General features: G+C 51.5%; 2 protein-coding genes across 12 annotated transcripts in view; one reads left to right on the plus strand and one right to left on the minus strand.

Annotated features, from left to right (window-relative positions):
• Window positions 1-33: 33 nt before the first annotated feature.
• On the minus strand, window positions 34-3,936 carry qtrt1 (queuine tRNA-ribosyltransferase 1). The gene is made up of 9 exons (XM_084676578.1): window positions 3,644-3,936; window positions 3,398-3,466; window positions 3,163-3,301; window positions 2,884-3,078; window positions 2,661-2,799; window positions 2,484-2,559; window positions 2,275-2,384; window positions 1,534-1,618; window positions 34-1,423 (listed from the first exon to the last, which is right to left on the minus strand). The coding sequence occupies exons 1-9, from the start codon at window positions 3,914-3,916 to the stop codon at window positions 1,271-1,273; spliced, it is 1,239 nt and encodes a 412-aa protein (XP_084532704.1). The 5' UTR covers window positions 3,917-3,936; the 3' UTR covers window positions 34-1,270.
• Window positions 3,937-4,020: 84 nt separating this feature from the next.
• dnm2a (dynamin 2a) overlaps window positions 4,021-16,546 on the plus strand; it is a 28,786-nt gene continuing 16,260 nt past the window's right edge. For 3 of the 11 annotated variants that reach the window (XM_084678976.1, XM_084678978.1, XM_084678979.1), the window contains exons 1-10: window positions 4,077-4,510; window positions 10,672-10,745; window positions 11,058-11,207; window positions 11,371-11,574; window positions 11,688-11,786; window positions 11,894-12,054; window positions 12,269-12,411; window positions 12,695-12,830; window positions 12,930-12,997; window positions 14,144-14,282. In XM_084678976.1, the coding sequence (XP_084535102.1) occupies window positions 4,350-4,510; window positions 10,672-10,745; window positions 11,058-11,207; window positions 11,371-11,574; window positions 11,688-11,786; window positions 11,894-12,054; window positions 12,269-12,411; window positions 12,695-12,830; window positions 12,930-12,997; window positions 14,144-14,282 (1,335 nt within the window). In that variant the 5' untranslated portion in view covers window positions 4,077-4,349. Of the gene's footprint in view, window positions 4,511-10,671; window positions 10,746-11,057; window positions 11,208-11,370; window positions 11,575-11,687; window positions 11,787-11,893; window positions 12,055-12,268; window positions 12,412-12,694; window positions 12,831-12,929; window positions 12,998-14,143; window positions 14,283-16,546 lie in introns of all 11 variants that reach the window. The other 8 variants (XM_084678980.1, XM_084678981.1, XM_084678984.1 and 5 more) reach the window with 5 other exon arrangements.

A 16,546-nucleotide genomic window follows, 5' to 3' on the forward strand; every position in this document is an offset into this window, starting at 1 on the left:
ATTAGCCTACATCAATTTAGTAAACGTCGGCTGTTTGTTTGATGAACTTTATTACATGTAATAACCTTAATCATGTGTGAACCAGCCCCATACAAAAACAGTTTACCATGTTTGAATTATTCAATTGCCAATAAAATGTTTTATCAAACTGTATCCAAATCAATTTATTGAGCATAGTTGGAAGGTTGTCTGCATTATTGGGTCTACTCTGTTTAACTTGCTAGTCTAATAAAATCTAAAACATGACATTTGTACATATTTAAATGTACAAATGACAATAACATTTAACATAATTATTTGTCAAACTCACAATGCAAAAATGAGCAATACAACTTTGTTCCAACACTTTCTTCCAAGTTGTGGGTTTGTATAAATATGCTTTGTTCTCCTGGGTTATTGTGACAGCGGCAAGTCATAATACTAGGCATCATCATGTGTTGATGACAGTAATGCTTGGAAACAGACACAGGAAATTGTGACGCTAAAAAGCCTCCCCCAGAGGACTGCTTTGAGTCTCTGCCTTCTGCATACAAATCAGACAGGACCATTTACAGCTGGGCTGGTCTTTTCTTCTTCTCCTTCTAGGAACCATCTCCAGCATGTCAAACCAGCAGAGAATGTAATCAATTCATTGAGTAATCTTTCAACAGATTTTGTCTATTTTGCCCTCTAGTGGCTCAATATCACAAGCACACAAACTCGATCTGTCCATGAGTCCACTTAAACATCACAACAAAACAGAACCTTCGCTGGTTCATTCCCTCTGGCAAAGAGTGATTACAAACCTCTCGAAACCTTCATAAATAAGCAACAAAACAGCATGGCCTTTACAGAGGAAGGGCCGCTGGTCTGTAGCCATGGTAACAACAAAAAGTGCCTGAATAAATGAGTAGACAGTTCCTGGATTTTAACATTCATCCGGTCTCACATTACCATACTCCCAAGTCTACAGTCAAGACCACTGTATCACAGGCTTTGACTACTGTCAGCTAAAATGAGATGTCTGATGCACAGCATGCAGCACTCTGTTTGGAGAACCCCACTGATTTAGCAAAGGCAATGGATGAAAATCCAAACAAACATGAAATAAAATGTGACTGCCAAGTAAGCGGGCAGCAAGACCACAGACCTAAGAGACCTATGCTCATATGTAGACAACAGTGTAAAAAAAACAAAAAAACAGTCAGTATGTGTTTTTCTAAAAGACATTTTCCCATAAAATCCCACAGGTCTCTGTAGGGGGACAGTTCCAGACTTTCTAATTAGCGATTCAATCCAGCGTGATGTTGACTGATGCTAAAGCATCAACTGACCAAGTGGGATACTGGGCACGGTCGGGGTACATCCTCTTCATGAAGGCTCGCACAAATTCAGGGAACTGACCATCCACAATACTCTGTCTCACTGACTGCATAAGAGTGAGCTGGGTGGGAAATAAACAATGACATTATCAACAATCGATTCCTATAATGAACATTCATCCAGTGCACTAAATTGTGAATGAAATGAAGACTTTTGCCTTGTCTACTGTACCTGGTAGGCAATGTTGTGGATGGTGATGTGATGCATAGCTGCAGGGTCGCTCTTGAACAGGGCATGCAGGTAGGCCCGGGTGTGTCTGCCAAGATCGAAGAACAAGTAAACACCAAGTACACTTACATTTCTATTTCCTTTTTTGTTCCCAGCCAGATTGAAGACTTATAACCAGTTCTCCACACACACTATGAAGATAACACAAATCAGGAAAATCCATCTCGCAACTAAAAACAGTGAGATAAGAACTGCACTGCATACTCAAGCAGGTACTGTCACATGTTTTTTTCGGCCCACATCTATCACTGACCCCATCCCCTGTGACATAATTACCAGACCCGTGTTATTTCTTTAACCCTCGCATATTAGAGAACAATATTTTGGGCTATAGACTCTATAAACTTTGTTCCCTAAATGTGGTCCTCTCATGGCTTGGCTGTCAGTCTGGAGTTCAGTAGAAAAGCATACCAATGGGCAATCCCATCATCTTTCTTCAGAAGAGGTACCAGTGAATAGCAATTTGTGTGCATTTGATAAGTAACAAAAGCACAATTTAATAGACTAGAAACGTCACTGCAACAGCAAGCAGGCCTGCAGACTTTCTTTCAGAAATTCTAACTATTCTCATTTGTGAAGAGCCTAGGCTTAGTTTCTAAATGATGATCTTTCCAAGCAAACACACTTCTATACTTTAACGTGAATATAGTTTGGTAAAGCATGAAGCGTGGTTAGACCTTTTACCTCTTACAGGTGGGACACTGGCAGTCTGGGTCAATGGGCTGGAAGTCCTTGGAAAACTGCTTATGTTTGATCTGGAGAGATCCCCATGGCACAAGGGCTGATCCGAACCTCTGAGACAAGAGTAACAACATAAGGATAATACGATAGACAGCCTGGCATATATACTCCATAAATAATCAATATCGCTGATAAATCAGAAGAGTACTTACTGCAGTACGGGTAGGGAACACGCAGTCAAACATATCACAGCCCAGAGCGACACATACCACCAGGTCCACAGCATAGCTGGAACATAACAGTCACACATAATTTCCTGTATATTTTATACCGTTTTTTTCTTCTTCAGATAAACATGCAGAAATACAAAGCGATGGTAGCATCCGTACCCAACACCCATTAGGTAGCGGGGCTTCTCGCGGGGCAGGTGATCGGTGCTGAGTGTAACCATCTTCCAGAAGTCATCTTTCTCTTCACCTCCACTCAGACCACCAATGGCAAAGCCGGGCACGTTTCGTTTGGTCATTTCTAAGGTGTCAGAGATGCTTGAGCATTTTAAATGTACGTTTAAGAAAAAGTCTGTGCATGTCTAAGAAAGGCATCAAGTCCTACCATCTAAACAGGCCCTTCGCAGCCCTGGGTTTAACCCTCCCTGAATAATGGCAAACAAATTCTGCTTGTCTGGATTTTTATTAGCGGCTATGCAGCGGTCAAGCCAGCGAATAGACCTCTTCATAGCCTCCTCTACCCGGGGTCCAGTAACTGTACTGCTGACCACATCGTCCAACTGCATCATGATGTCAGAGCCTGGAGAAGAAAAAAAACATACGTTTCCAAATGTGAACTAGTCCTAAAGTATATGGATGTACAACCGTTCTGTGCCATGTTTACCTAGACTATTCTGAATACTGATGGACTGTTCAGGACTCAACAGGATCTCCTTGCCGTCATAAGGGGATCTGAACTTGACCCCTTTCTCTGTAACTTCCGAAAGTTCAACAAGAGAGACCATCTGGAACCCTCCACTGTCCTGTGAGGAAATAATACATTGAGTCAAGAATGGGTGGAGTGGATGGAAAGATGCATTGAATTTCTAAATGGATTTGTTTGGAATAACAATACCCACTGTCAAAAGGTTTCTTTTCCAGTTCATGAAGCCATGCAGGCCATTTGCCTTCTCAATCAGTTCAGGACCCTGAGGAATAAAGTAAAGGAAAAAACAGTTATGGGGCAGTAGCAACCAGGCACACCAGACCTGAACAGCTCTGTCTAGCGAGCTGATGATACATTATTATGTAAATACAAATCCTGGAGGAGTGAGCACGTATTAAAATAATCCTTATAAAACATTTAAATATGTAACATCACCTACCGGCCTCATACCTAAGTGGTATGTGTTGCCAAGACAAATCTGACATCCAAGTCCCTCCAACTGATCCACCGTGATTCCCTTCAATGTACCTTGCGTTCCTACCGGCATGAAAACGGGGGTGCTGACCGTACAGTGTGGAAGTGTAAGATCACAAGCTCTCGCTTTTGTTACCGGGCATTCAGCAACAATTCGCAAAGCTAAAGGAGAAACAGTGGAAACAACTTTCTTAACAGACATGCCAGTTTCAGATTCTTTTAGCACAGTCGCAGCCATGTTGTTGTATGAGCACGTGAACAAATGGCAACTGTTGTATGATTGACACTTCAGTTGATCACTAACAGCCAATAACGAGACGGTATAGAGAGAGAGGCAGTGTGATTGACCAATGATTTCGATGGTTTCTATGACAGGGTGGGAATCACCGGCCAGGTCGGATGTCCACGACCGGATGGTGTTCGGTGGAGGAAGTTTTGTGAGTTTCCCGTCCGTTTTGGTTGACTTCGTATATTTTACGTGTTTATAAAAACACGTTATGACATTTCATTTGATTTGTGAAGGACACAAGTGATAATAGCTTAATTTTCTTTGACATAAAAGAGCACTGACGGGTTCGTAGGTGGTGGACCTCAACACTTCAGAGTAACCTGAGCAGCAGTCTCCAGCAAAAGAGCCTTTCGTTTGGGAGCCGAACCGATCCAACGAAGCCATGGGGAACCGGGGGATGGAAGATTTGATCCCCCTTATCAACAAACTTCAGGATGCTTTCAGTACCATCGGCCAGAGCTGCAACTTAGACCTGCCTCAAATTGCTGTAGTCGGTGGACAGAGCGCTGGAAAAAGCTCTGTCTTGGAAAATTTTGTTGGCAGGTTGGTTCGGCGCTTCAAACTAACTCGTTAGCTGTGTGTCGCTAGGCTAACTAGCCTAGCTAGCTCATATATTCCTTAGCTAATGAACGTGAAAAGTAATAATTATGAAAAGCTAGTTTGCTACTTGTACAATGTCATTCCTTGCTAGCTAACTGTATTTGCATATGTATGTTCCAATAGTTCATACTGGTCGGGTTGTTAGCTAACAGAGCACTAAGAGAAAGTTAGTAGTCTTGATATGCAATTTTTGCTAGCTAGCTATTGATTGGTTCTTATAATTAGCTAATTTTAAAATTTTCTTAAAGCATTTACACTACCAGTAGTAAGAGATCACTGTGTACTTGTCTTTTAGTGAAGACCAATGAGTGACACTGACTGGCACAAACATTTTACGTAAGTTACTAGTTAGCTACTGTAGCTCTACTGGGTTGGGGCGACGTTTGGCTGATTGAAACGCTTCGGGAGGTGAACCATAATGAAAAGTTGTTTTGAGATAGCAATGGAGAGTTACCGAATAACACGATTTATTTTATTGCTGAAGGTTATAGAAATGAAGTTAAATTCCCCGAGAGGTATCTAACGTTACTTCCAAAGCCTGGACTTTAATAAACAATGTAAGGCCGAACGCGGAAATGGAGTTGACTGATGTTTGGCTTCCCTGTAGCAAGATGTCATGGATAGTTCATAGCAGTAATGTTGTGGCATCTCTTACTAAGTTTTCCTATGTTACATTATGTGTACACTTAGAAACGAGATGTTGCTACTCCATATTAAATGGTTTAGTGTACAGTACTTTTCTAACCAGCATTGTTTGTTTTTCCAGTGGTGTTTACACAGCACACCTCTCTTCCATTATAATGGCGATGACGTGGAAATTGTTAGAGCTGGATGTTCTCAGCATCTAGTCTATAATAGTGTTATTATGAGCGAGGCAGGCAATATGGTTTCCCTAATAAAATACTAATCTGTTGCCTTTAACCCCAGGCAGTTTCCTGAGTGAGTTGAGTGTACTGTAGACTGTAAGTCTAGCTAATGAGTAGTGAATTGTCTTATGTCATGCCACTGTTTGGCCTTGGCTACAAAGGAAACTGGAGTGTGCCTTTCCTTCCCATCCTTTTATAGTTTCATGCCACACCCAGACTACTACAGCAGGATGCAGTTGACTTAATGCTTTTGTTTGAAGTTTACTGCTACCCTCTCTCATATGCACTATTCCCCTGAGGTTTCTGAAGTGAAATGTATATTCTCTACCATTGCCCGATAGTCTGTCACCCGTCTTCTTAGTATTGTTGTGTTGTGACTCCAGTAACACTGAAGGTATAGTAAACATCGCCTCAGGATATGGACTAAGTCCTCACCATGTTTGAGTTTGTTTGGTACACTTCCTATTTTCGAGACGTCCTGTGTGAAAGGGGGTTACATGTCTCGTAGAGGCATGCTCCGTGCCTCTGCCACCCACTCTGTTGTGCAGTTTAACCCAAAGGCCTTTTTAACAGGCTGGTCCTGTCTCTCTACCCCGCATCAGCAGTGGGTGAGGTCAGCCTGCAGATAAAGGAACAAAACAAGTGCTCTCAATAGCAGCTTGTTGAGCAGGTTTCTCTATTCACACTGCAAAAACCGAATCTGGCCCAACCCACAACACATGACTGTGTGTTTATACGCACACTCGTGCGGTCCCACTCGCAGACACCGTGTCGAATGCTATGTATTATATCTGCTAATCGTCAACGCTAGGTCCAACACATACAAAATGCCAGTGTTGTTGAATATGTGCCCTAGCTGCACACACAGATTAGCTTAGCCTACCACTCAGCACGCATGTTGGTTCAAATGAGAGGGACTTTGTACAGCAGGGGCTCCTGACACATTTCAGCTGTAATTAACATTAGTCAGTTGCAGTTGACCTCCATTTTCCCGCCTGAGCAGGCCTTCTACATTACCCCTGTTGACAGCTCTTAGACACACATGCACGGCGCACACGCAGACGCACACCAACAGTCACTTCTGCTATTAGGGCTTAGAAAAGGGGGCGTGCGGGCCAGACATAAGTGTGATCTAGATTCACGAACGCAGACGTGTCGTCTTGCAAAACGCCGTCCGGGATGGGTAGGATATTCTTTAGCAATAGATGATTATTAATACCCTTCGTGTGCAGGAAGTAAACTAGGAATTGCTAAAGTGCACAGTTTGACAGGAACAAGCCCCTTTGTGTCCGTGCGTGGTCACTGTACGAGAAAGGTTCCGCATGCAATCTTGGTTTCAAGGTCAAGACTAACTGAAACAGGGAAGGGTTTGGTTGTTGTCGCTGATTTCTAGGAAGACAGCTGTGATTGCTGCTTGTATCGAGTTGGAATAGCATAGAGGTAACATGCCAGAGAAGAGCTGTCTGACCGGCTGTACAATGGTTTCACACAGGGAATTTGTAGGTTTCATTTCGTATTTTGAGTGCACAAACTGAAGTGAAGCGACACACCTCCAAGCTGTTGTGAGGTGTGACCTCCCGGCTGTGGTGCTGTCTGAGAGTGGGAAGGCTGTGATATGTGTGACGCGTTGGAGATGTTACCGTGGCCTCATCTCTCCCCATTCTGTTGCACCACCAAACAAGAGAAGCTAGCGGTGGGAAACCACCAGGGGAAGTAGTCGAACAAGCCACCGCTAGTTCCGTTCTGCCCGGGTCCTCTTGTCTTCACCGCTAGGGCTCTGACGTCATTCGGCCGCCACTCCAGTACTGTGCATGCACGTCTTGGTGACATTTGACCTTTTACTGAAGACTCGGGTCCTCTGATGCAGATGCGTGCTCTAATAGTCCAGGTGCCATTGAGTGTGTCTCGTATTTAGGCCTCGTGAGAAATGGAGTTTCCCCAGAAGTTGTTCTGCGCTGATCTGACCAAAATGGTTAGTGTCTGTGCCTGCTGGACATCTTTCTTAATCCAATCTTCTAGCGCCGTTCTGACTCAGGAGCACCGGTGTTTGAGCTCATGTCGATGAGCAAGTCCTCATTCTCTATAGTCTTCACTCTCTACAGTGAATGGAGACGCGCTGAATACTGGCTGACATCTCAGACATTATGTGGCACTTTTAGAAATATTCTAAAAGCCTGTGTGCATGAAGCTGCACACTCCCTTGCAATCTTTTAGAAATACACAATGTTTTTCCTATTTGCCCATGCCCGTTTAAGTGCCATTAGGCATGCAATAATCAACAAACACACTAAATTACAATAAAAACCGACTCTGGCCCGCTTGAATCCCTTTTACCAAAAAGGAAAATGAAAATGGTACCATTAACTCAAATGGCTTCCCTGTGAGCCGAATTATCCTGGGTCTCGCTCACTTATTTTGCCAGACGGCCTTTCAGCCATTTAATGTGTACTATTGAACCGTGAATAACATTTCAATTTATTCAGAGAGGAGGATCAGAAAGTCCCCATCTTGGCTCTGTCTGTGCGGGCTGATGTCATAGTCCCTGGGGGCAGGAGTTATAGAGGTCATATCTAGCACAGCAGGCTGGGTAGGGCGAGGCTCTTATCTGCTTCGCTGTCACAGTTGCAGGCGGGGCTAAACTGGACCCACAATCAGCAATGCGAGGTTGAGCACAAAGGATGGGCCCGTTACGCAAGATCCTGACGGTTCGCTGTTGCAGGGAGACATCCTGGCTTTTGGGGCTTGCTCGGTTCCCTGCCCGGGTGGACTGGGGCTGGAGTCCCGCCTTTTAGCCCCCCGGACACTTGTTTTGCGTTGCCCACCCGACTGTAGAACCACGTTGGGACCGCCTCCCCGTTTCCCAGGGCCGCGGCCCGCTGAAGTGCTCTCGTCGAGGAGGTGTTCTTCTCTCGCGCCTCCCTCCAAGGCCCCCCTCGCTGTGGCAGTCGGCAGGAGGAGGGGAGTCCCCCATCCCTGGCCATAGCTAGCCAGCATGCCGGGCTGAGAGAGGCTGGCAGAGCAGGGATCGGAGGAGGGGACTTGGCTCTGTGTGGGATTCTGTCTCCCCTCTCTCTCTCTGCCCTTCTCTTTCCTTCCCTCTGCCTCTCTCTCTCTCTCTCTGTCTCTCTCTCTGTCTCTCTCTCTCTCTCTCTCTCTGTGTCTGTGTCTGTCTCTCTGTCTCTCTCTCTCTCTCTCTCTGTGTCTGTCTCTCTGTCTCTCTCTTTCTGTGTCTGTGTCTCTCTCTCCTCCTCTCTCTCTCTCCCCCTCCATGGTGTTGGTTGACGCTCAGAAAGACTGCTCGACGTGGCCCTCGTCCATCCATAATGCATGCAGATGACACACAATCTGCTCAGCCTCCTCTATCATTTACAGCACATCAATAATGGACGCCCCCCCTCCTGGAGCCCCATTGCCTCGTACAGTAGGAGCGTGAGGACGCCTCTCTGCGTGGACTGGGTCTGTCCGATCAGCCGGTCGGGTTCCGGATGCGTTTTGTCTCTGCGGGCGTGTCGGCCGATTCGAATCCGGCTGTTCTCCCTGTTCGCGGAGCGTACATGTAGGCTCTGTGCTCCCTCGGGCCCCCGGCTGGGCCTTTTGAGGCTGCCGGAGTGTCTCGCTGGGGGCAGTTCAGCGAGAGGGGGTGTAACTAGAGATGCGTTAATGCACTAACACTCGCAGAGGTCGGCCCTCGGTCCCCCCCACCTAACCACCGCCACCGCGGCAGCATCCAGTCCATTGAGCTCCTCTCTACATCCTCCCCTCTCCTCCCCTCTCTCTACCCCTTTTCTGTTCTCTCGCTCTTCGTAAGACAAACGGCTGGCCGCTCTGCATTGTGTGCAGCGGACAACACGAGCGCTGAACCCAGGGCCATCCAGAATGTTCCCCTCTGTTCGGCAGAGAGAGACAGAGACAGAGAGTGAAACCCGGGCCTGTCGCTCGGCGGTTTGTTCCTCTGCCCACGCACCAGTACCCTGCCCTGGGCGCTCAAAAAAATAAATAAAATCCCTCCTCTACTCCCCCCCCCCCCACACTCCCTGCAGGCTGCATGTGGAATTAGTTGGTTGAGGAGGAGGAGAAATGTGGGTTACGGCCATCTTGTTAGAGTGTTCCTAGCCCCCCCCCCCCCCCCCCCCCCCTTCTGGTCCTTCAGCTAATGATCTCCTCCAGATGTAGCCTGGCATGTTCTACTCGTTCCAGCCGGGGCAGGCAGACAGACAGCCAGGGGGAGGGAGAGGAAGGAAGGGGACTGCAGGGTGGGGTAGGGGCTCTGCCCTGCTCCAAAGGGCTGACTCGGCGCTCCTGCTGGGGAGCAGGAATACCTTAAGGGGTAGAGGGGGGGGGGTGGCACCAGGAGAGGACCAGAGACCCACCGGACGGTGTCGACTCACCCTGACAGAGCAGTTCTGCGGGCGTCTGGGGAAAGGGGGTTTCAGAAACAGTGGTCGGTTCTCCACCCATAGGAGTTTTTTTGTTGATGATTATTGGCGGTGCGTCGTCGCACCAGGGACACCAGAGATAAGCGAATGCCTCTGTGTCGTAAGTAGGCTCCATAAAATGGTGGTGTTTTCCCGTTCGACATAACGAGGGGGAAGAACTCGAGCTTTGATATCGGCCTCCCTCGGCGTTCTTGCGTCGCCTCTTCAGACAGAAAGAACGTGGTCCATTGCGTGGCAAGACACGAGCGTGGAGTGCTTTGATGGAAGCACTCAGTTTCCAAATCAATGCATCCATAATGACAGGAGTGGGTGTACGCGACATGTCAGAAATTGATCAGCAAGGGCATTATGATGTGACTGGCGAGGGGTCAAGTCGGAGGGGCGGGACCATTTTCCCTTGGCTCTGCAATCGAGAGGCACGGTCAGAGAGAACGATCCTGACTGTAATCAAGATTTTCCGTCTCTCTCGTTCTCTTTTGTTCTCTCTCTCTTGTTCTCTCTCTCTCTCTCTCTTGTTCTCTCTCTCTCTGTATATTTATTTTCTTTTGGCATTTTGTCTCATTGTCTGCTTCTCATTTCTTCCTCCACATTTCTGCCTTTCACTTTCGCTCTCTCGCTCTCTCTCTTGCTCTCTCTCTCTTGCTCTCTCTCTCTTGCTCTCTCTCTTGCTCTCTCTCGCTCTCTGTCTTGCTCTCTCTCTCTCGCTCTCTTTCTTGCTCGCTCTCTCTCTCGCTCTCTCTCTCTTGCTCTCTCTCTCTTGCTCTCTCTTGCTCTCTCTGCCTTTGTCTTTCCTCTCTCGCAGGGACTTTCTTCCGCGGGGGTCAGGCATCGTCACCCGGCGACCTCTCATCCTGCAGCTGGTCAACAACAAAGCCGGTGAGCTTCCCTCCGCCGGCAGGCCTGCCCCGCTGTGCGGCCCCACTCTCAAAGCACACTGCCACGGGCTCAACCCACCGTCTGTCTGGAACCTGTGTGTTCATGTCCCTCTCACCATGCCTCTCTCTCTCCCTCCTTTTCTCCTGTCTCTCTATCCCTCCTTTTTCTCCTGTCTCTCTTTCTCACTCACTCACTCACTCACTCACTCACTGTTCCTCGTTGTTGCTCTATCATTCTATGTCTCTCTCTGGTCCATCTCTCCCTCCTTTTCACCTGTCTCTCTCTCCTTATCCGTTTGTGTCCAATCTCTAGAATATGCCGAGTTCCTGCACTGTAAAGGGAAGAAGTTTGTGGACTTTGACGAGGTGCGGAGTGAGATCGAGGCGGAGACGGAAAGGATCACCGGCTCCAATAAGGGCATCTCTCCCATCCCCATCAACCTGAGGGTCTACTCCCCACACGGTACTGACACACACACCGGCACACACACACACACACACACACTCCGCTCCTCCACACCAGTCCCTCCATGTCGGCATGACATTCAATCCGTCGATCCAGAATAAGGATTCCTTGTTTTGAGTGTTTCTTTGCCACAACCACGCGTGACCGTCTGTGCCCGCAGTGCTCAACCTGACCCTTATCGACCTGCCGGGGATGACCAAGGTGGCCGTAGGGGACCAGCCGGTGGACATCGAGCACCAGATCAGGGACATGCTCCTGCAGTTCATCACCAAGGAGAGCTGCCTCATCCTGGCCGTCACGCCGGCCAACACCGATCTGGCCAACTCCGACGCCCTCAAGATCGCCAAGGAGGTGGACCCGCAGGGTGAGGGGCCCCTCGGTGTTGGGGTGGGGGGGGTAAGGGTGGTGGTGGTGGTGGTGGTGGTGGTGGGGGGCAGGACTCACTGATCACTTCTCCCTGTGCGGCTGTGTGGTCAGGGCTGCGCACCATCGGCGTGATCACCAAACTGGACCTGATGGACGAGGGGACGGACGCCAAGGACATCCTGGAGAACAAGCTGCTGCCGCTGCGTCGAGGTGAGGATGAGGACTCCCTCGCTCGCACTCGCACACTCACGCGCACACTCTCCGTCAACCGGCTGCAGAAGCCGGCGTGTTAAGCCTGCGCGCGCGTTTGTCGCCAGGCTACATCGGCGTGGTGAACCGCAGTCAGAAGGACATCGACGGGAAGAAGGACATCCGCGTGGCCCTGGCGTCCGAGCGGAAGTTCTTCCTGTCCCACCCGGCCTACAGGCACATGGCCGAGCGCATGGGCACCTCGCACCTGCAGAAAGCCCTCAACCAGGTCAGCGCGCGGCCCACGCCGACCGCTCCACAACGCCTCATAAACCCCCCCCCCCCCACCCCTCTCAAACCCTCCCCCCACCCCTCTCAAACCCCCTCCCCCCTACCCCTCTCAAACCCCCTTCCCCCCACCCCTCTCAAACCCCCCCCCCCCCTCAAATACTGCTGCCCTGTGTCTCCTCTCTCCTCCTCACTTGGGTGTGTCCCCTCCTCAGCAACTGACCAACCACATCAGGGACACGCTGCCGGGGCTCCGCAGCAAGCTGCAGAGCCAGCTGCTCTCCCTGGAGAAGGAGGTGGAGGAGTACAAGAACTTCCGCCCCGACGACCCCACGCGCAAGACCAAGGCCCTGCTGCAGTGAGTAGAGGACGCCTCCGGGGTGGAGGTTGGAGGTTTTGCTTAGGAAACAAGGTGGGGCATTTCCATCTCCCGCCCGTCTCCAAGTCGTTGCTCCAGAACCATGTGGAAGCCAATTTGGATATGGGCCTCGATCCCCACCCGCCTGTGTCGTTCGCTACAAACCGTCGTTTTAATACAGCCCAATGCCTCTCGCGTGAGCACCCGCGAACCTCCGTTCAACCCCCCCTCTGAGCGCTGCTTCCCTGTGCCCCCCCACCCCCCACCCCCTCCCCCTGCCCAGGATGGTGCAGCAGTTCGGGGTGGACTTTGAGAAGTGCATCGAGGGCTCCGGGGACCAGGTGGACACCAACGAGCTGTCGGGAGGCGCCAAGATCAACCGCATCTTCCACGAGCGCTTCCCCTTCGAGCTGGTCAAGGTGAGGGACCCTCCCTGCCCCAACACCCCGAGGCCCCTGCTCGCCGTCAGGCCCTCGGCCTCGCGGTACTGACTCTCTCTCCCTCTCTCTCCCTCCCAGATTGTGTTTGACGAGAAGGAGCTGAGGAGAGAGATCAGCCACGCCATTAAGAACGTCCATGGTGTCAGGCAAGTGGAGAGGAGAGGCGCAGAGAGGCACAGCAGGCCTCGCAGTGTAGCACCACACCACAGAAGCCCCTACCTGAACCCCAACACTAGCCTCCTCACTGCCCCTAGCTGTGCCCCAACACTAGCCTCCTCACTGCCCCTACCTGTGGCCCAACACTAGCCTCCTTACTGCCCCTAGCTGTGCCCCAACACTAGCCTCCTTACTGCCCCTAGCTGTGCCCCAACACTAGCCTCCTTACTGCCCCTACCTGTGCCCCAACACTAGCCTCCTCACTGCCCCAACCTGAACCCCAACACTAGCCTCCTTACTGCCCCTACCTGTGGCCCAACACTAGCCTCCTCACTGCCCCAACCTGAACCCCAACACTAGCCTCCTCACTGCCCCTACCTGTGGCCCAACACTAGCCTCCTTACTGCCCCTACCTGTGGCCCAACACTAGCCTCCTTACTGCCCCTAACTGTGCCCCAACACTAGCCTCCTCACTGCTCTGTTACTCTGGCAGCCGGACTCTTTCTCATGAATCCGCCCCCATCACTCGTGTCCGCCCCAGACAGCTCCACTGCAAGGGCGGCCGACACAGGACCAGCACAGAACGCCCTCTCCTCTCTCCTGTAACATGTTTACTTGTCGTATGTAAGATCCTAACATGATTCCTTTTCTCCCGCTGCTTTCCCTGTTCCGCTCTGAGTGTGTCCGTGCCTCCTCGGCCCGTCCGCTCTGTGTGTGTGTGTGTGTGTGTGTGTGTGTTTGTGTGTGTGTGTGCGTGTGTGTGTGTGTCACTGTCCCGTCACCACGCTGTGGTGTGCTCCAGTCTGTGTGACTTGTTTTTGTTCGATTTGTCTCTGCATGTTCATGTTCTTTCTATTGGTCGCTGTCGCGATGAAACGTCTGGTGTGTGTGATTGTCGATTCTGGATTGTTCTCTGCTTCTTTCTGATGGTGTTTGAATGTCTCTCTCTGTCTCTCTCTCTGTCTCTCTCTCTGCGTATTGCTGTCTGTCTCCTAACCCTTTATCTCTGGACTGTGCAATAACCTGTCTGTCCGTGTCCTTGTCCGTGTGTCCTTCTGCCCTCCGCCTGTCGTCCTGTCTGCCTGGCGTGTCTCACCTGTCCGTCTGTCTCTGTCTGTCTTCCTGTGCGTCCTCAGAACGGGCCTGTTCACCCCAGACCTGGCGTTTGAGGCCATCGTGAAAAAGCAGATCATTAAGCTGAAAACGCCCTGTCTCAAATGTATCGATCTGGTCATTCAAGAGCTCATCAACACAGTCAGGCAGTGCACCAACAAGGTATTGCAGGTGTCCGGCATCTCCCGACCCAGCCCGGCCACAGGGGGGGCGGCGCACCTGTGGGGTGGGGTGGGGGGGCACACCGGCACAGAGCATCCTCTCCGCCCATCCACGGCCTCCTTAGAACGCCCTAGTGTTACCTCTCTCTCTCACCTGTAGCCCAGTGGTCCTCGAGCCCCCCCGCCCTGCATGTTTTCGATGTCTCCTCGTTCCGACACACCTGATCCAAATCGACGGCTCGTTATCAGGCTTCTGCTCAGCTCCATAACGAGCCGTTCATTTGGATCAGGTGTGTTGGGAGAAGGAGTCGTGGGCGGGGGAGGAGGGGAGGGGGAGGGATCCCTGAGAACCAGGGCAGAGGACCACTGCCCACCTGTAGCCCCTGGTCCCCGCCCTAGCCCCGGCCCAGCGTCCAGTCGGGGCCAGCGGAGGGCGGAGTCTGTGCCGTTTGCCCCCTCCCCCCCGTGCCGCCGACTTCGCTCCTGTGGACGGGGCGGCGCTGTCGTCTCGTGGAGTGTTGTGACGGTTGTGGTGGTGTCGTCGTGGAGACGGAATGCTCAGGGGGACGGTGGGTTCCGCCCCCCGTCCCCCCCCCCCGGAGCATTTTTCCGTCTCTCCCGGACAAGCTGCAGGTTGCTTAGAAGCAGGGCGCGCCTAGTTGCTGTGACAACAACACGGCGTCTGACTGTCATAGGCTGTCGTTGCTTAGGTTGAAGGTGCTGTACTCGCCTACAGATCCTAGTTAGATGCCCGTCTCAGGTAGTTTGATAGAAGTGACCTTATCGGGGGAGGATAATACCATTTCAAAAAACCTGCGGCTTGTCCTGTAGTGTACTGGCTTGTTTGTCCTTAATTAGATAGACATGACTAACAAAACTAAAGTGCTCTATTTCTGTCTTCCTCTGCCCTCTTTCTATTTCCGTTTCTCTCTCTCTCCCTCCACCGCCCTGCCGCACAAACAACCCCCCCAAACCCCCCTCCCTCTTCCAGAACGGGCTTGTTCACCCCCGACCTGGCCTTCGAGGCCATAGTGAAAAAGCAGATCCTCAAACTGAAAGAGCCCAGCCTGAAATGCGTGGACCTAGTGGTGTCCGAGCTCACCGCGCTCGTCATGAAGTGTGCCGTCAAGGTAACCGTGGATAGACCCCGCCCACCCACCCACCCACCCACCACCCCGCCCCTCCCTTTCCCACAGCGAAGACGGGAAGGCCTCGCAGGAATCGCCCCGATCGACTGTCGAGCGTCGCCGCTCATCTGTGAATGCTCATCCCCGACCAATGCTCTCTTCACCCAATCAATCAGAACCCCCCCACCCTCCCTCCCCCCATAATCAGCTCCACACCATCCTCAGATCATGTGCACCCCCACCCCCCCCTCATCCCCTCTGATCAAGCCATGTCTGGCGAAACAGGTGTGGAATTTTAAGCCCGTCTTAAAATGCCCCCCCCCCGTCCCTTCCACACATCCCCCCCCCCCACCTCCGTTTGATTTCAGCATATGAATGTGATTGTTCATCACACCCCCTCCACTCCCCTCCCCCCTCCAGGCTCAGGCACGGCGTGTCAGACTGGGAAGAGGCCGTGGCACAGCCCTGCCGGTGCTCCCCCACGACCCCCATCCCGGCTCCCCCCAGATCTGATCCCCCGGCCCTCTGTTGGCTCTGTAGCCTGAAACCAGAATGGGATCGGGGGGGGGGGGGGGGGAGGGATGGAGAGCGTTACCATAGCAACGGCCCCTCCTCTGCCACCTGGTGGACGGAGGAGGGATCGCCGCCACGCCGGCCCCCACGTCCCCCCGTCCTCCGGCCCGCCATCACCCTGTCTGTCGTAGCGCCTCAACCCCCCCCCCCACCCCCCCCGTGTGCCGTCTGTCACAGAACTGCAGCTTCTGGAACCGTCTCCCACTTGCCTGTCACTTTCCCTCTCCATCTGTCTCTCCCCTCCACCGTTCCCTCCTCCTCCACCTCACTAACCTCTAACCACACCAGGAGTCACCCCGAGCAGGGAAAGACCAGCGTTGTACGTGAGCCTTCGGCAACACGTCTCCCACGCCGCATGACTGTGAACCAGCGCGGTGGAGCGGGGGGTGCTTTTCCACCCGGCGCTTTAGAAGGCTCCTCCGTGGCAAACTGGAAGTCATTAAGGCAGCATTACTCATTGTTTCCTCCCTGGTCCTCCTCTGCTGAGGGTGAACAACTCGCTGCTTCATAAACCACAGGCATTCATCATAGCCTGGCCTTTGTAGCTGAGTCTGGCGTGCTTGCG

The sequence above is a fragment of the Hypomesus nipponensis genome, chromosome 17 (genome assembly GCF_054491055.1).
Source record: "Hypomesus nipponensis isolate SF chromosome 17, ASM5449105v1, whole genome shotgun sequence".
In the NCBI taxonomy this organism is placed as follows: Eukaryota; Metazoa; Chordata; class Actinopteri; order Osmeriformes; family Osmeridae; genus Hypomesus; species Hypomesus nipponensis.

Coding starts and splice junctions, on each gene's coding strand:
- qtrt1 (XM_084676578.1), bottom strand. CDS start 3,916: ATGGCTGCGACTGTGCTAAAAGAATCTGAAACTGGCATGTCTGTTAAG. Junction 3,467..3,643: donor ACCACTTAGGTATGAGGCCG/GTAGGTGATGTT, acceptor TTTATTCCTCAG/GGTCCTGAACTGATTGAGAA. Junction 3,079..3,162: donor CAGTATTCAGAATAGTCTAG/GTAAACATGGCA, acceptor TTTCTTCTCCAG/GCTCTGACATCATGATGCAG.